Source organism: Ochotona curzoniae, unplaced genomic scaffold, assembly GCF_017591425.1.
Source record: "Ochotona curzoniae isolate NIBS_2020 unplaced genomic scaffold, NIBS_Ocur_1.0 contig_2321, whole genome shotgun sequence".
Classification (NCBI taxonomy): Eukaryota; Metazoa; Chordata; class Mammalia; order Lagomorpha; family Ochotonidae; genus Ochotona; species Ochotona curzoniae.
The window spans coordinates 22,438,145-22,457,187 of record NW_024465421.1 but is presented as its reverse complement, the minus strand read 5'-3'; the positions used below and the strand labels follow the sequence as shown (position 1 = coordinate 22,457,187).

At 57.5% G+C, this 19,043-nt stretch overlaps 1 protein-coding gene across 1 annotated transcript; it reads right to left on the bottom strand.

Annotated features, from left to right (window-relative positions):
- Window positions 1-2,044: 2,044 nt before the first annotated feature.
- TFAP4 (transcription factor AP-4) lies at window positions 2,045-11,816 on the bottom strand. The gene is made up of 7 exons (XM_040973440.1): window positions 11,333-11,816; window positions 4,997-5,162; window positions 4,787-4,885; window positions 4,328-4,498; window positions 3,999-4,139; window positions 3,446-3,601; window positions 2,045-2,671 (listed from the first exon to the last, which is right to left on the bottom strand). Exons 1-7 carry the CDS (start codon window positions 11,749-11,751, stop codon window positions 2,477-2,479), a joined length of 1,347 nt encoding a protein of 448 aa, XP_040829374.1. The 5' UTR covers window positions 11,752-11,816; the 3' UTR covers window positions 2,045-2,476.
- Window positions 11,817-19,043: the final 7,227 nt, after the last annotated feature.

The following is a 19,043-nucleotide window of genomic DNA, read 5'->3' as shown; positions in this document are numbered from 1 at the left end:
ACGCGTCTCGCGCCCTTCGCGGCCTCTGCGTGCGCGGCGTGCGTGGAAGCCCTAAGGGGCGGGGCCGCGCGGCAAGGCGCAGTCGGAGGCGCCAAGGAGCATGCGCGCCGAGGGGCGGGGGGGGCGGAGCCGCGGCCGCGCGCCCTTCTTCCGTCGCCTGTGGACTCTGGCCCTAACAGAAGACGGTGTGGAGCCGGGACGGGAAGATTTCCCTAACCCCGCCCCCCAAAACCGCCTCCAGCCTATGGGAACTGAGCAGTCCGCAGGGACCGGAAGGAGGCGGAGTCTCTGCCTTCGCTGCCTCGGGCGTCTGGACCCGCAGCGCTCTCTGTCGACTTTCTTAAGAACAGCAGGGGCGTCCCGTCGGGCTTGCTGCTTAGCACACCTGGCCGAAAGGGGGCGCTCTGCTAGCCCTGGGAGAGGGTTCAGCGCCCGCATTCTTCCCCCTCAGAAAAAGGCTTACTTCACAAGCATTTAACAAGGGGCTCAAGACGCCCAGAAACTACCGAATGATGCTTAGGACTCAGAAGCCTGACTGAAAAGACTACCTACTGTGGATGAATCTGCCAAAACTCGCAGACCCAAGAACCAGAGAAGTATGAAATTCATGTCGGGTGTGGTGATGTTTTCATTTTTAAAAGCTAATGCATTAGTATCCTGAAATGCTTCAGAAAAAACGACAGACTGTTCCAAGGTTCACCTTCAAAAAAGAACTGGAGGGCCCCGGCGCGGTGGCACAGTGGTTAAGGTCCTCGCCTTGCACGCCCGGGATCCCATATGGGCGCCGGTTCTAATCCCGGCAGCCCCACTTCCCTTCCAGCTCCCTGCTTCCCTTCCAGCTCCCTGCCTGTGGCCCGGGAAAGCAGTCGAGGACGGCCCAAAGCTTTGGGACCCTGCACCCGCGTGGGAGACCTGGAAGAAGCTCCTGGCTTCGGATCAGCATAAGAAGCTCCTGGCTTCGGATCGGCATAGTGTCGGTCGTTGGGCTCACTTGGGGAGTGAATCATCGGACGGAAGATCTTCCTCTCTGTCTCTCCTCTCTGTATATCCACCTTTCCAATAAAAAAAAAAAAAATTAAAAAAAAAAAGAACTGGAAATTCCAAAGCAAGTAACAGAAGCTGCAGGCTGCTTGCTGCCTTTCTATTCCTGGGTCCTTCTGTGCTGACTTCAGTTCCCAGAAACCTGCCTCAGTGAGTGCCCCTCGTTCTTGGCCATCTGTGGCCAAGGAGGAATCGGTACCTTAAAGGCTCAGCCCAGCCCCCCCATGAGATGCCACTGTGACTGCTTTCCCAGAGTGAGCAAGTGGAGTGCACACTGGCAGAGCCACTCCTGGACCTCAGCACTTACACACCCTGCTGCCCATCAGAGGACGAGGCCCAGAGCAGGTGACAAAGCTGAGTGGATGGTCCAGAACGCCTGAAGACTCGTGACATCCTTCCCCCGGGCCTGGGGAAGCGGGCCTTGGTGGCTCCTTTCTTCCTGGCCACTCCCATCTTGGCAGGACTCTAATCCCGGGCGCCTGAGGCCTTGACTCTTTGCAGCTCCATCCAGCTGCTTTGGACACTGCTATTCTTTGCCCAAGCCCCTGTCCCTTGCCCAGATCCTCAGCACAGCACACCCCCAGGAGCCACAGCATCTAAAAAACAAAGTACAAACTTTATTTTGTTTCTTTACAAAGGCACAGTGGCCTCTTGGTTTTTTTTTTTTTTCCACTCCCCACTTTCTTAACAAAATATAATAGCTTCTCCTGGAACACAAAGACCTCAAAAACCGTAAAAAAAAAAAAAATCAAAACTGAAACAAAAAAATTAATAAACCAACAACAAACAAAAACAGAGACAAGACATCTCGGGGGATGGAAAGATGGGAAACCTGGAGGGAGGGGAGGGGCTGGAGGAGAGTGGCAGATCCTGTGCTGAGATGGGAGGGGGAGGGGAGAGGGCAGCAGCAAACCCCAGGCGAGAAGCAATGTGGACTCCGGGTTCCCAGAAAGCCCCAGCCCAGCCTGACCCCCAACCCATGTAAGTGCTTAAAGGAGAAGAAAGAAAACCAGAAAGAAAGAGGAGAGGGAAGGGAAGGGGGAACCAAAGGCGGCCTGGCGTGGGGCCTCTGGGAAGGGAAGGCAGAAATACCTTGGGGTTTGGTTGATTTTCCCTGTTCTGAAAAATATGATTCGATGAACCAAAAAAAAAAAGCTTTTGGCAGACAGAGAGGCCGGGTACCTCACTGTCAGCCTCCTCCAGCCCAGGGGTCCCAAGGGTGCTCCCACACGCTCTATACCACCCCAGCCCTGGGACCACGGGTTGGGGGGAATCTGTTTAAGAGCTGATTTACAGTATTGAAAAAGAGGTCACAAAAGAGACCCAAACAATATCGTAATTTTGTAAAAATTTCGCACTCATTCACCCATTTCTCTCCCTGTGCTGCCCCGGCCCCCTCCAACCCCCTAGGAGGGAGAGGAGGGCTGGGGGGTGGTCAGGGAAGCTCGCTGTCCCCCAAGGGCTCCTCCCGGCTCTGGTCCATGGCGTCGCTGTCCGAGGCCTCAGAATCAGAGGCGGTGTCAGAGGTGTGCGCCTCCGGGCAGCTGCGTAGCGGCTTCACGATGACCGCTCGCCGCTGCTCCTCCTCCAGCTCCTGCTTGTCCTGCGTGCCCTCAATGTGCTGGATCGCCTGGGGTGGGAGGACAGGCCACTGATGGCACCGGGCTGGGGACATCCGCCAGTCTCGAGACCCATTCTCCCCTCAAACACGTAACCCTGAGATAAGCCTGGCAAAGCAACTGGGAGGCCACCTGAGACCGAGGGACAACAAACAGGGAAAAACCGTCTGGGGTTCCAGAGATCCACCAGTGCAGCCTCCACACTAGCACCATCTCTCTCAATCGCATCTCCCGGAGTCGGCCTAGGAGCTCAGGGAGGCCTTTGTTACTAACGGTATTACCCCTGTTCTGAGTTCACAAGCAACTCAAGTTTTGGGAGTGAACTTTTTTCCATTCAGGTTCTTTTGGTATTTAGCTAATTTATAACATAGTTGGCTACTCTCACTTCTAAATGCTGTCTGATCCCATAAGGGGTACTGCCCAAGGCTGGGTACAGCTTTGCATCAGGCTGGACTCACAGCACTGATAATGTAGTGCCCACCATCCCTGGAGGGATGCCCTCCCCCGCCTCCTAGCTCATGCAGGATGAAGCTCAGAAAGTTCTGGAGCTGGCTGCACAAACCTTATCGCTCAGCAGTGGGTTCAGGAAGCAAATCACATACCAACAGTGGGTACATGATCTTGCAGGGACCCCACAAAACAAGCCAGGAAAATCACCAAGGTTCCAGGCCTTTGAGCCCCAGCCCGCCCCTCCTCCATTCCTCACAGCCCCGTTCCCTTTCAAGAGCTTGCTCCTGACGACCTCCCAGGTGAGCCACCCCGCTCCCAAACCCAAGCCCGGATACCTGCACTATAGTGTCCAGGTTCTGCCGCGATGTGGACACAGAGTTGATGACCGAGGAGGGGCCCATGGTGACGACATTGATGTGGTGGGAGGGCGGAGGGGGTGGGGCCGGCACAATCACTGTAGGGTGGTGCGTGGGGGCCGGAGGGGGCAGGAGCTGAAAGAAAAAGCCCCTTTGGTCTCTGTCCAAGGGGTAACCCCCAGCCAGCCCTCCACCTCCCTTCCCTGTGAGGGTTGGCCAGTCTGCACCCCACAGTCCCTCTGATATTAAGCAATGGTGGCCCTACAGGGGCTTCTGCAATCCCAAAGACCCTTCCATCTCCAGCAACAAGACAGCAATTCCACATCTGCTATGGTGGCTCTGGACCCCAAGCCCTTTGAGATCCTAGACCTTCATTATATAACTTTATGATTTATCTCAACAGGTTTGTTAGGAAAGCTTCCATGTACTACTGCCTGAACGGACACTGTTTACGCCCAGAGCCTGCCCACTGGACAGCCAGAGGCCCCCAAGTCATGAAGTCCAGGGGCCCCTCCCAGCACCTCCTGCTCACCTGGGTCCGCAGGTGCTGCTGTTCCCGCTCCAGCTTTTCCTGGTGCAGCAGCCGTACCTGTTCCTGCTGCTGCTGCAGCTGTACCTGCTGCGCAATCACCTTAAGCTTTTCCGGGTACATGTGGGCCTCCAGCGAGCGCACCTGGAGGCGCGATAGCAGGACTTAGGGCAGGGCCCAGGCCACACCCTGTTCTAGTGTGGGCACTCACTAACACTCTGCACATCCAGGCCTGAGTGCAGCAGGCCTGTCCCAGTCCTCCCTGTGCTCCAGGCCGACCGGGAGCCCCAGGGCAAGGTCCCTTCACCCACCCACAGGAAGCACATTCTCACCTGCTCCTCCAGCATCATGCGCACCGAGCGCTCCTTGTCCAGTTGCTGCCGCAGCTCAATCATCTCCCGCCGCAGGTCTTCTGCCTTCTCGTCCTCCCAAATGTCTGGCGAGCCAATGCCCTCATCCTTGTCCTCTGCCCGCCTCCGCTTGGGAGATGAGCCGCTCAGCTCCTAAGGAGCCCCAAGGCAGGGTCAGCATGAGAGCTTGGGAGCCCCACGGATGCAGGTGGGGGTGCCAGTTGCCTCACAGCCCCCCAGCTGTCTTCCCGGGAGCTGTGCATCTGGATTTGTGAATCCAAACACCTCAAGCAGGGAAGCAGAACTGGACCCGTCTTCCCAAGCGTTTGTCTAGTTCCCTCCTGTGCCCACTGCCCTGCAGGGACCTCAAGTTGCCAAGAGGGAGGGGAAGCTTCAGTGGGCGAGGTAGGCTCAGCTGCCGTGTTTCCAGCCCCGAGATACCTGGATGAAGCGCTTGAGCTGTGTGTTCTGCTGCAGCAGCCGGGTCTTCTCCTGCTCCAGCGAGAAGATGTACTCTGCCGTCTGCTGGAGGATGGCTGCCTGGGGGCGGCACAGGAAGCTGGTCAGTGTACCTAGGCTGGCTCTCCTCCTCCCCCTATTCCCTCAAGGCTACCACCTCATCCAGGAAGCCCTCCAGGTGTGCTGGCCCACCTTGCTGAGTTTCTCTCCATCTGTGTGAGGGATGAGGGTCTTGAGGGACTGGAAGCCAGCATTGATGCTCTGCATGCGCCGCCGCTCGTTGCTGTTGGCGATCTCACGCCGGATGCGCCGCTCCTGGTCCCGCTGCGTCTCAGGAGTCAGTGGAATGTTGGCCAGGCTGCCGACGGAACAGGGGTGGGCTCAGGCTGGGTGCCCTCTGTACCCATCTCCCAGGAAGCCCCTGGCTCTTCCAGAAAAGGGGCTTCCCTGCCTGAACACTGCAGAAACAGCCAGATCTATCTGACACTGGGGGCGGCGGGGGTTGCTGCATGGGACTCCCAGGCATGCTGACATGGTGGGCATGAGCAGCCCGCTCCAAACCAACCATTCCTGGTCTCCTATCTGGGGGTTGGGGTGAGGACTCTCCTCCAGGACAGAGTCCCAGTGTGTGCTTGACTATCAGAGACCCCTAGTGCCCATCTAACAGGTCTAAGCTGGCAAATACACTGCACCCCAAAATGCCCCCAGGTGGGCCCCAGACAGGTCCTGGCTGTCACAGCACACATGGCTTCCCTCCCTCAGTCACATGTTGGCCATCCCAGGAGTCTTAAGACACCCCCTCCTCATCTCCACAGCACCCCGCAGCCTCCTGCTCACTTGAGCTGAGACGCCACAGCAGATAAGGCAGGTGGTACTAGCCACTCCACCACAGGGACCTTAGCCCACAGTCCCAGAGATGGTCTTCCCCCAAGCTTGCCCCACTCCACCCTATTCCAGGGTGAGAGAGAAGGCAGACAGGGAAGGAGGGCCTAAAGCTGTGATGCTAGCGGGAGACAGGCAGCAGCAGAGCCAGCAGGCCCAAGGCCATGGCTCCCGAGGGGAGGGCCTGTGTGTGGCCCGGGGAAAGGCATGCACCCCTTCACAGGCCCTCCCCTGCAACTCCCCCACCCTGCCCTGATGGCTTCCAGATGCCGGGCTCCCAGCAGAGGCTGCCAGCCCCACCCAAAGCCACAGCCTGAGGGGCCCTCCAGGGGTGACCTCTGCCAGGCCAAGGCCAGAGCAGCTCACAGCCTGGACCTAGGGAGACAGGGACTGGGCTCTAACTGCACTGCCTCCATTTACGACAGGGACCTGGGGGACCAGAGGTGCCTGGCCCAACGTGCCCCTCTGAGACCAGGCCCCTGTGCCCATCCCTAGGGTGGGTAGCTGAGGAAAGGCCAGTTTTGTTGCAGCTGGACAGAGCTCACTGTATACAACCTACCCTATGGGAGCCCAGAGCCATCCCTGCCCCACACAGGCCCTTGGTCTCTGGTCTCAGCAGAAGGTACCCACTCCTTACCAAGCCCTTCCCCAGGACACATGCCCCCAACCCTGCAGAGAGCGCTGGGATAGGCATGGTTTGAGTCAGACAGTGGGGTATCCAGCACTTGCCACACAATGGGAGTGGGGGTGTCTGGAGGGAGGAGGAGGTCACTGCAAGGACTGCTGGCCAACCCCTGAAGGAGGGTCTGTTCCCAGGCCTGGCACGGTCCTTAGCGCACGAGTACAGGAACCGCTCAACAGTGAGCAGGTGAAAGCTGGGAGAAAGAAGAGACAGGGAGAGCTAGCCACGGGACGCCAAGTAACGCATCCTGGGATATCCCATGCCCCAAGAGAGGCGTGGGGAGAGACCGCCCACCCTCCCAGTCTCTGCAGCATCCTGCTGATACTCAAAGGGCCAGCACTGACCAGGGACTTGAGCCCCATTTCCACCATTGGGCCACCTGGAAAGTGGTCACCCAGATAGCCTGCATTCTGCACAAAATATGCTAAAGACTCTCTCTGCTAGACTTTTCTTGCTAGGTTGTCACCATCTTCCTATGAGCTACCAAGCAAGAGGGATGGGGACTGGCACTGTGGCCTGGTGGGGGAAGCATCCCATATGTTCCACTTCTGATCCAACCCCCTGCTAAAGGCCTGGGACCCTGTAGCCATGTGGGAGACCCAGAAGAAACTCTGGCTTTGACCTGGCCTAGCCCTGGCCATTGTGGACATCTGGGGAGAGAACCAGAGGATGGAAAGGAAAATCTCTGGGTATAACTCTGATTCTCAAACAAATAAATCTTTAACAAGAGGCAGTCAGGGGTCAGGTCCCGTAGGCCCTGGGTGCCCAGCTCAGCAGTGACGGATGCCCCACAGCAAAGGAAGCACCAGCTCCAGACCTCACTCACACCCCAACCAGAGCAACGCCCAGCACCCCCAGGTAATGGTGAGCCAAGCAGGATCCTGGGAGGGGAAGGCATGTGCCACACCCAGCAGCGTGCAGCAGGCCCTGGCAGACCCCAGAGCTCTGACAGCCAGCGTCACCCTCTATAAACAGCTCCCTCAGATCACTGTCTTCCGGAGGGGCAACGACCCTGCCCCCTCTGATCCCCAGCAACAGACCAGGCACACAAGTGGGGCGACTTGCCCTGAGGTCACACTCCTCACTTCCCAGCCCGGGCCTCCCAAAGGAGGCTCACACCCAGCGTCTCCCTCCCCAGGGTGATGTCTACTACTGGGGAGACCAACGGCTGAACGTCCCAGAACGGAGAGGCCCCGAGGCCCAGCCAGCGAACAGGGCGCTGGAGGAAAGGCTCAGGGGAGTATGCAGGGTCCCCCACCGGCCTGGCTTCTCCCCACCACACCCAGCATCCCAGCCTCCTGCCTCAGGAACCAGGTGCTAGTTAACCTAGTGTTTAGCTGACTTAAATTCAAGAAGACAGACTTTTCGGGGGTAGGGGGGCTTGGGTTTGCCAACCAATCAAAACTCATGTAAACTGCACAGAAAGTCCCAGCTGTCAACAGAAGGAGCATTCATCAACAGCTGATTGGTGAAGTGTGAGCTAAACAGGGGTTCTAACTGGTAGAGTATGGGCCAACCAGGGCTTCTCACTGGTGAAGGCTAGCTAACAGGAAATCTTATCCATGGGATGCTGACCAAGGAAGGGTTCCTACTGATGAATTTCCAGGTGACAATGCATTGGATCACTTGAAAAGCTCCCTGGATTTTGTAGATGTCAGCCAGAATTACAGGAACCACCAGGCCCAAGTGCCCTGTCCCCCAGGTGAGCAATCATCCCACCTGCTGCCTTCCTGGCTGCCCTGGAAAAAGAGCGGTCTGGAGCAGTTGCAGTGGCGGGAAGCCTGATGCCCTGGCTTCAGGGCCAGGGAAGGGCACCCAGAAACAACAATCAACAGCCAAGGAATAAAACCTGGGCACCAGGCCTGAGAGCCCAGACCAACACTGCTCCTTCAAAGCACAGAACCCCTGCCCAACACCTCCCAGAGAGGCAAGGGGTGAGCTCTTCAAATCAGATCTACAAAAAAGCCAAGGGGTCCCCGTGCCCTGTACCCCAAAGTGGTCCCTGAGAACTGTCATTCCATGCTGCCCCTGAAGTCACTTATACACCATATACCCCAGCTCATGGACACAAAGCAATACCACACAGGGTATGAAGGTCCTGGACACAAGGGCAGAAGACAACTCCCCCCAGCAGGGATACCCAGGGCTCCCTCACCTAAGCAGCCTGTGTGGGCCTGTCTCCAAGCTTTTTGTTCACACTTCTCGCTCTCCCGCAGTCCCAGCACACACCATCCTCGCCTGTCTTACAAACACCCGCACTGTCTTCCCCGCCCTCCTCGCTGCCCACACTGGCTCCAGCCTATCAGAGGTTCTAACACAAACTCATGTCTTTCCACTCACCAGCAACGGGATCCCCAACCTAGCCCATATCCCCCCCACACACCTGAGGAAGCACTGCCTCACTTCAAAGAGACATAACAGAAGTTAGAACAGGTCAAATGGAGGAATAGGAGACAAGCGAGGACAACAGGACACCCTGTTTTCCCAGGGCCAGCACCCAGAGGTTCAGCAACAACCAACCCATGGGCCTCTTAGGAAGCTGACAAGACCACAAGCTAGCTGCTCACAGCTGCATCCTCGGATCCAGCATAAAACTGGTGCTTTGTAAATGCAGGATCTGGGACCCAAAAGACCCTCCAAATCCCTTAAACTTCCCCTAATGCCTTCTAAGAGGAACATTTTTAAACAAGGTTATAGAGACCACCATGCACCTTCTTTGAAGAGTCTCAATGTCACCACCACAGCTACCAGTCACTTTGTACACCTGTGGCTGACGCTGCCAGGTGTTCTGGCTTACAGAGGCCAAGGACCCAGGTAACAGGTCCAAACCCTTGCATTGTGCCCGAAAGCCCCCGGGGAATGCAGCCGCGTCCACCAGCCTGGAACTGGGACCGTGAGGGTCGTGAGGAGCAAGTCTGTCTGGCCAGCCTGGACAGACCTCCCACCTCACTCTGCTGCCCCTGCTGGGAATGAACCTGGCAGGGTAGTACCTGTGTGTCACCAGGTCCAATTCTGGGGACAGAGTGAAGCCGGCATCCTAGGAGGCCCTGCCAGGATTCAAACTATGCCTAGGTGTGACAGCAGAGTCCCGGTGCCTCAAGCCACAGGACCCCAGGGGCCACAGGACCCCAAACACCCCCTCCAGCTGGAGAGAAGCTCAACCCGGCTCCTCATTGCCCAGCCCAGCTCTAAGCTCGGGGTCAGGTTCAAGTCCCAGCACCACCATCTGCTCCAGCTGGATCATAAGCTAACTTGACTTACAGGAAGGTGATGACAATTCAGGGAGAAAAGGCAGGGAAGGCTGAGTCCCCAGGTCAAAGAGCCCAGGAGTTTTTGTTTTTTGAGCCTGTTACAGGCTGAGCAGTCAGTCCTCAGTGGACTGCTGGCTGCCACAGGAGTCAGCTGGCCCAATGCCTCCTGAGGTACAGATCCTGAGCCTGGTTGTAAAGAGGGCTGGAGTTCCAGGGGACGCAGGTATACACATGCCCGCAATCTTCCCCTGGCTCAGTTTCTGCAGCCCCTGGTGTCCACCAACGTGGGCCACCACTCACCTGGGTTCCTCCTCCCTCCCGTCTGCCCGCCCTGTCTGCCTGGGCACAGGAGCACGTGGTCCCAGCCCCGGGGAGCCATTTCGCTGCAGGAGCAGCAGCATTGCGGCCAAGGGGGCTGCTCTGATCGCAAAGTTATGCACACCCGGGAGCACCTCCCTCCGCCTCCCCACCCCGTTGCAACCCTGCAGTGAGGGTCACTGGAGGATGCAGAGGCCGGGTCCCAGGCACGTGCAAGTGCGATCCACCGCGTGTGGGCTGCAAAACCATCGCCCTTTGCTGAAAGGGTTTATCTGGAACAACTTAGGGTCACGCTGGCAAAACTGCTTCTGAGGCAGGTGCGCACCTCGGGCCACCCACCCGGCAGCGCGACCCGCCGCTTTCAGTTTATGGCCAGGAGAGGGAGGGGCACGGGGTGGGAAACTTTGCAGGAGAGATCCACGTGCAGCGGAGAAACGGCCTCGCGGGGCCGGCGGCAGTCTCCTGCGTCCCGTCCCGAACCCGGGTCCTCCCGGTCCACGCTTCCCTTAGGGGCCGAGCTTTGTGCAGGGAGGGGGGAAAGCGTGGCCCGGGAGCGCCTACAACACCCACAATGCCGTGCCGGCGGGGCGCCGAGAACTACAGCTCCCGCGAGGCCGTGCGCCGAGGTCCGCCTACTCCAAGAGGGCTGCAGAGTCACGTCCAGGCCTCGCTAGTAAACAGCGCCCGGGCGCGGGCGGGCGGGAGAGCGATCGGGCAGCCGCCACTGTGCCCTGACCGCGCGGCTCGCCGGCCCCGCCACCCGGGGCCCGCCCACCCCTCACCGCTGCAGCCCCACGCGAGCACGTCCCCCCTCCCCGCCCCAGTTGCAATCCCGCACTCTGCAACCGCGCACAACACTCGGCTCCTGCCCCCCCACCCCTCGCGCCCGGGAACCACGGCATGGCTGCAATGGAGCCGCTGCCCCCCACGCGTGTCCCGGGCACCCCAGCCCCGCCTGGAGGGGGAGAGGGGCGCGCAGTGAACGCGAGGAAGGAGGGAGAGGAAGGAAACCACCGCGGGAGGGGGGAGGAGGAAGCAAGGGGGAAAGCCAGCAGCACCAAGCATGGCCGGGACTGCTGCAGAACCACGTGGGTCTGTTTGCAATTTACAAACGTCGCGACTCGCCCGCCTGCAGTGGACAAAAGTGGCCAAGACCGCTCGGGGCTCCCATGTTGCGAGGGACGAGGGTGCCCGGGAGGCTCGAGAGACCCGAGCACCGGACTGCGGAGGGCCCCGGGCCGGGGGGATAGAGCTAAGAAAGGCGAGCCGGGTCCGCCGCGCGGGCCATGCGTGCGCACACACGCGCCCGCTGAGGCCGGCTGGCCGGGGGGACTGCCATGGTGGGCCAGGGGGTGGGTGGGTAGGGGGAGGAGAAGGAGGAGGAGGAGTACACACCTACAGAGCCCTCCTATCACTTCTTTCTCTGTTTTCCTGAAATGTTGCAAAGAGGGCACCTTCTGAGCGGGCACCATGAAATACTCCATAGCGATCGGCCCCCCTCCTCCGCGCGAGCCGAGTCCCGCAGGCAGCCGGAGGATGCAAGATGGAAATCCGAATCGTAGGGCAGCGCCGGACGGAGGTGCGGAATCGGCCGGTCCCAGATGCTGGTGGCGGCGGCGGCGGCGGCGAGGGGAGGGAGGCGGGCGGGAGGGGCGGGAGGGAGGTCTCTCCGGCCTGCCTCCCCGAGCGCGTGTATGTGTGTGTGTGTGGTGTGTGTGTGTTTGCAGCTGATCAGATGTCTGTTTCAAGGCGGGAAACAGCTGGTGAAAACTCAGCACTCCCCCAGCCTCCTTCCGCGGAGTAAGGAATTGCATGTAAACAAAGGACTATTTGCAGTGCGCCCCCCCCAACCCGGGCGGCGCGAGGCCGGTGCCGGAGGGACTCGGGCCCCCGGAGGCCCGGCTGCCGCATGAGGGGTTCTGCGGGGCTCCCCCGGATGCGGGGGCTCCCGGGAGCCCCCAGGTCCGCGGGGGCGGGAGGGGAGGCGCGCGTGAATGAAGCGAGCTGCGGCCGAGCTACATGCGCCACTATGGGTGATGAGGTCCATCAGCTGACAGGTTGGCAAGCGTTGCAAAAAAAAAAAAAAAAAAAAAAGGCCAGGGCGAGGGGGATCCCAGCCCGGGCTGCCGGGGGTCCGCGGGGTCACTGCGCGCGGCCGGGTGCGTGCGTGCTCCGAGCCTCTGCCGCTCCCCGCCTGCGGCAGCTCCGAGCCCCGCCGCCCGGGCGCGCTCCCTGCGGGCCGAGCCTGGGCCCCCTTTGGAAACTTGCGTCACGGCCACCGCTTCCCACATAGAACTTGGGGCTGACTCCAGGGCTCCGGCCGGCTTGCTCCCTGTCTGGGCCCGCAGCCCGGCCTGGCCGGTCCCAGCTCCCCCAGCCTGGGAATCCCGGGGTCCCAGACGGCTGCTCTGGGCGGCGGGGTCTGCCCCGGATGCGGCCCGCCGCGGAGGTGAGGTGGAGCCCGGAGGTCTGCCGGTGGCCGCCCGGTCCCCGGCCCGACCCCGCGCCGGGGCGAGCCCGACGGGGCCTGCTCCTCCACCAGAGGGCGCGCTGTGCGCGGGGGGCGCCGGCCGCGGGCTTCCGCCCCGTCCCCCACGCCGAAGCCTTCCGGCCCCCGCCCTCCCCCGGCTGCAGGAAGCCCACGCCTGCCTCGGAATGTCCTCGGCGCTGCCGCTGGCCACCCCGGCCTTTCCCAATGCCATCCACCCTTCAGGTGCCGCCCAGCTCGCGCCTCTTTGCAGTATTCCCACTGGTAACAATCGGCGCCGCGGTGGTTAGGAAATACTATTGTTCCCCGGGCGTTGCTGCCCGGCAACCTGCTGGGCGGTTTCTCAAGTGCGGTCCCTCATCATCCGAGTTCTGCCAGACACACGCAGTTCTGTTCGACATGTTTTGTTTTGTTTGCATTAATTTTTGCTTTTTGGAAGTGTATCGCATTATTTTAAAATGGGGTCCGGTCCGGAGCAGTGGCATTTTACGCTGCCGTACCAGCGTTTGTATCAGTGCCAGATCCGGACCTGGCTGCTCCAATTCTGACCTAGCTCCCTGCTAATGACCTGAGAAAGAGCGGAACGTGGTCCAAATCTTCGGGCCCCTGCACCCACACAGCAGACCTGGAAGTTCCCGCCTTCCAGCTCCAGATCCCCCCAGCTCTAGCCCTTAATGCCATTTGGGAAGTGAACCAGCTATCTTTCCCTCTCTCTTTCAACTAAAATAAACACATCTCTTTAAACAATGTCCCCCCCTATATATATATCCACATATATAATATGATTTTGCAATAAGAATAAATAAATCTTTTTAAAAAAATGTTTATCTTCGGGCCCAGCACGATAGCATAGTAGTTAGAGTCCTCGCCTTGCACCGGGATCCCATACGGGCACCAGTTCTAATCCTGGCAGCCCCACTTCCCATCCAGCTCCCTGCTTGTGGTCTGGGAAAGCAGTCGAGGATGGCCCAAAGCCTTGGTACCCTGCACCTGTGTGTGAGACCCAGAAGAGCTCCTGGCTCCTGGCTTCGGATCGGCTCAGTTCCAATGTTTATGACCACTTGGGGAGTGAACCATCAGACAGAAGATCTCTGTCTCTCCTCCTCTCTGTATATCCGCCTTTCCACTAAAAATAACTAAATCTTTTTTTTAAAAAAAAAGTTTATCTTCATGCCTGTGGTTTCTGGGGCCCCTTAAGCTTCTCCAGCAGGTAACTGCTGGATCTGCCTCAGTCCAGCCTCCTCCCACCTCACCCCCGATCTGTGACTCAGGGCAGGGGTGCAGGGTGCAGGGCTGGCCACCAGCTCAGGGTGGAAGCCAGGATTCCCTAGCGCAGTCAGCCCTGTCTGCTGTTGTCTTTAGACAATTTGATTGGTGACCCAGAAGCCAAGGCAGACAGACACATGTCACCATTGCCACAGGGAGTTTCCTCAGCACATCCTGACATGGGACCACAGATCTGCACACCAGGACAGTGGGAGATATCCCAGCCAGCCGCTCCTGCAACACTGCCTTGCCCACACCTGGTTCCCCAAGAGCACACACTGACAGGCTTCACCCTGGCTGCCTTGGCTGTGCCCACCAGCCCAGAGCCCTGGAAGCCTCACAAGCTCCAACAGCCCTCGCCTGGCTCAGCCACGCCTGCCTGCAGCATGCAGGAGGAGGGCCACCGTAGCACACCCACCCCAGGACTTCCCCCAGCAGCCACCCATGAAGTAACCTGTTCCATGCCTGGTTTGACCCTGCCAGCTGTGGCAGTGCCTCCAGACTCACAGAGGATGCTGGGTAGCCTTCCGTGAGGCCTCCAACCCTCCCTGGGTCTACACAAGCGAGTGGCCAGTATTTTCTGTACAAGGCCAAGTAATGGATATTGGGGCACTGCGACCCCCGTGGTCTGCTTAGCGGGTGCTCAATGTTGCCCCCTGGAGTGCCAGAGTAGCAGGAAGAGATGGCACAGGCACTCTGTGTATCAGCAACATGTATTATTCATGGACACAAAGCAATCTACAGTATTCGTGTATCACAAAGTATCACTCATTTGCTTTTTCTTGGCCATCTATGACACAAACATCCTGTTGCAACTGTAACAAGTTACCATACACTTAGTAGAAGTCAGAAGTCTCAAGTGGGGTCATATCTGGCTGAATACCAAGTGACAAGCCCCTCTGGCTTTTTCCAGCTTGTGGCATTCCCTGGCTTGTGGCCCTTCCCCCCGGCCTCCACTCCTACTGTCACATCTCTGGCACCTGCTTGCCCTAAAGCTTTACCTTAGTCACATCTTCACAGCATCTTTTGCCAGGAAAGGTAATTCACTCACAGGCTGCAGCACTTTGCACATGGACTTCTTGGGACGCCATTACTTTCCGTGCCACATCACTAGTTTTTGGGCTGTGCAAAATTTGTTGTGGCTGTCGTCTGCTCCAGCAATGCCACCCTAGGAAATCCATAGAAATGAAAACAGGGTCATAATAAACACATCGTTCTGTACAAAACTTACAGCAACATTACTCTGAGAAGAGGCGTGTAAGGGGGATATGGAGTCCATGCATAAATGGATAAACACAATGCAGTTTATCCATGCAAGGGAATATTACTCAGCATGAAATGAGAACCCAGCATGATGGCTCAGTGACCAAATCCTCACCTTGCACACACCGGCGCTAGTGTGTGTCCCAGCTGCTCTACTTCCCACACAGCTCTCTTCCCATACGGTAATGGCTCAAGTACTTGGGCCACTGCAACCCACATGGGAGACCCAGATGGAGTTCTTGGCTTCTGACAAAAGCCCCAGCTTTTGAGACTATTTGGAGAATGAACCAGTAGACAGAAGACTCTGTGTGTGTGTGTGTGTGTGTTTAAGACCCTGTCTTTCAAATAACTAAATAAATCCTTTTTTTTAAAGGAAAGAAAGAATTGAAGCCCTGCCACAATTCAGAATGACAAAATCCACAGACAGCACCATTGGTGATTAGTATCAGGGGCTAGAAGACTGGGGAGAGAAATAGGGAGTGACTGCTAAAAGCTATCAGGCTTTCTTTGGGATGATGGAAGTACTTTGAAATTGGTTGCACCATGGTGTGAATGGACCAAAAGTCACCATTTTAAATGGGTGAATTACATTATTAAATTGAACAAAGCTGTTATTGTGATATCTTTATTGGCCCTCAGGGCAGCCAGAATCCTGGGGGCCCCAGGAAGCACAGAGTCCCTAAGGTGGTGGGTTCACAGCAACTTCCTCTGCCACCCACGTAGGAGGCCGGGATGGAGCTTCTGGCTCCTGGATTCAGTTTGGCCCAGCACCAGCTACTGTAAGCACTGGGAGGATAAACCAGGAAATGGGAGATATCTCCTCTCTATCTCTTTCCCTCTCTCCCTCTCTCTCTCTGCCTTTCAAATAAAATTAAAACTGAATACTCAAAAATCTATTCTTTCAAGGAGCTGCAGTCAGCAGGGAGAGCAGCAGCTGGGGGCACTGCAGCCCCAAGTCCACACACAGCAGCACCCATGTGGAATAGATGAGATTCTTTTCATTGCTACTTCTCTCTAGATGGATGATGTATTAGCCTTCAATTGCTGAGTCACAAAGTTCCACAGAGCTAGTGGCTTGAAACAACTCACCCTGACTGCCTGACAGCTCAGAGGGTCAGGGCCAGGGTCTCACGAGCGAAGCCGAGCCGAGGGCCAAGGTGTCATCCAAGGCTTGCAGTCTCTTCCCAGCTTCCCAGCTCGTGGCAAAGAGCAGCTCCTGGTGACCAGGACTCAGGTCCCGCTGTCTCATTGCCTGTGATCTGGGTCACTGCTCGGGCTCTAGAGGCTTCTTCTCAATCCTTGCTGCATGATCCCCTCACCTGGGCCAGCAAGAAACTCCCTCACTTGCACTCTGCTTCAATTCCTTCTGGATTCCTCGCCACAAGCAGCTGGAGAAAACGCTGTGGGTCGAGGGACCCTGTGAGCAGTGCACGCCTGCTGAGGTGTCTGCTCACCTGGGGATCCCCTGGGTCAGGGGTGAGGCCATTGCAGGTTCTGGCCACTCTCCATGGAGGAGTATAAAAAAAAAATCTGCTACCACAGGTTCAGGAGACATGTTAAAGAACTTTCCTAGCAATACTGCAGGGGCAGGGGTACAATGCACAATGTGGCCTTTTGGGTCCAGGTGTGCTGCAAAGCTTAGTGGTGTAAATGCCAGAAGTCATGGTCGGGGGCTACCTGCAGAAGCAGAAAGTCCCCGCTCAGGAGACTGGACCCTGAATGTGCCCAGGAAGGCAGAGTGGGTCAGACAGCCGCTGGTCTCATCTCCTACCCCAGGCACAGGCAGAGCTCCTGACCAGCAAGGCTGGACCAGCAAAGCTCCCCCAGCCACAAGGGGGCGACAGGTACACACGCTGCTTTATGGGCAAGCAAGACCTGAACAGACAAGGAAACCCTCGCAGGTGCTGGGTGTACAGGATGACCACTTGCCCTACTCCTGTGTTCTCAAGACCTCGAGAATCTAGCAGGTGGAAACCCGAGTTTTGAGTGTGCACTGCCAACATCCATTAGATTCTAATTCACTCAGCTCAAAACAAGCTATCGGTCATGTTCAAGATGGTTGGAGTCCCTGCCAGCTCTCTGGCACTCCTTCCACCACAGTGGGCTCCTGCCCTTGCCTCCCCCGCCCCCCGGCTCAGTCCCCCTGCCCAGGCTGGGTCCTTCTCTGCATTTGGCTCCCCCTGACCATGGGGGGGTAGGGGTCGCAGTTCCCTAACTTGAGGTTTCCCCCCCTAGGGAGGTATCTGTCCAGTCAGAATGTGAATAAGAACCAGGTACCTGGCCTTCTCCAATGGGATGCATTCTGTACAGGTACTTGGAGTAATTATTAAGTCCCCATTTAGGTCCCCCCATTCCACGTCTGAGTCCTTCCCACTAGCTCCCGATGCAGCTGTCCACTGATGTGTACACTGGGAAGCTGCAGGTGGTGGCTCACTCACATGGGAGACGCAGACTGAGTCCCTGGCCTAGACCTGGCTATTGCTGGCATTTGGAGAGTGTGTCAGAGAACGAAAAATCTCCCTGCAATGTCTCCCCCACTCTGTCTTGAAGCCTTTCAAATGAAATGAAGTAAAAAAAAAAAAAAAAAAAAGGTCCCAAGGCTTCGGGCCATCCTGGACTGCTTTTCCGGATCACAAGCAGGATGGGAAGTAGAGCTGCTGGGATTAGAACCAGTGCCTATATGGGATCCTGGCACATTCAAGGCAAGGACTTTAGGCACTAGGCCATCGCACCAGGCCTGAAGTTACTTTTACAGTAATTTTATAAAGCACATGTTTTAAATACATCAAAGTCAGGAGCCCAGTGATGTAGACTAGTGGCTAAAGTCCTTGCCTTGCACGCCCAAGATCATATACGGGCACCGTATCATAGCCCAGTTCAGCGAGCCTGGCATCGTGGCCTAACGGCTAAAGTCCTCACCTTATATGTGCCAGAATCCTATATGGGTGCTGATTCGTATCCCGGAAGCCCTACTTCCCATCCATCCAGCTCCCTGCTTGTGGCCTGAGAAAACAGTCGAGGATGGCCCAAAGCCTTGGGTTCCTGCACCTGCATGGGAGACCCAAAAGAAACTCTTGGTTCCTGGATTTAGATCAGCTCAGCTCTGGCCATTGCAGCCACTTTGGGAGTGAACTAGAAGATGGAAGATCTTTCTATAAATTATTATATTTACATTATCTCTGTAAATGTGACTTTACAATAAAAAAGAATGAGAGAGAGGAAAGAAGGAAGGAAGGAAGGGACCCACTGATTCACTTCCCAAATGGCCACTATGACTGGAGCTGAAGCCGTGAGCCTGGGAACCCGGGTCCAGCACTCACGCCATGTTCTGCTGCTCCCCCAGGAGCGCCAGCAGGGAGCTGTGCTGGAACTGTGCAGCCGGGACTGATTCTCACCGTGCTCACGTGGGGACGGCTGGCGTCAGTATCACTGGCTACAGCTTAATCCGCAGAAGCAGAGCACTAATCGGAGTCTCTCTGGTTGCAGTAACAGGACGAGTCAGCTGGCAGAGAGGGGCTGATGGCAGGAGAGAGCAGCCTCAGGGAGGCTCACAGAACCTAAAGGGAGCTAACAGCAGTATGGACAAGGACAGCGAGAGGTGTCCCCAGCGCAGTCTGCACTCCCCCAGAGGAATGAAAGCTGGGAAGAGAAGGTCCAATGCCAAAGCCAGGGGAGGGGCTGTCTGGTCCTGCTGCAATGGACAGCCAAATCTGGGTGGGCTACATGGTGGAAGAGGGAGCCAGGAAACCCAGACTGGCTCTCTCTGCAGAGGGGCAGGCTCAGAGTACCAGTGTGATCCCAGGGGGCATGCATGCTGGGGCAGTCATGGCCAGGTGCCAGCTGAGTGCCCGATGTTGCCCTGGTAGCTTTGCTTCCATTCCTGCTCTAGCTTCACTCTGGCACCGTAAGTCCTATCAATAGACCCAAGAGACTTGACCAACATCCTCACAGCTGGTCAGTGCCAGGGCCTGCACTCCTCTTGGGCTGCTTCCAGACACCCACGTGGCTGCACACATGGTCCTGGTGGCCCAGCCCAGGTAAGTTCTGTGCAAGAGGAGTCAGGCGAGTGAGGGGAAGGGGAGTCCGGAG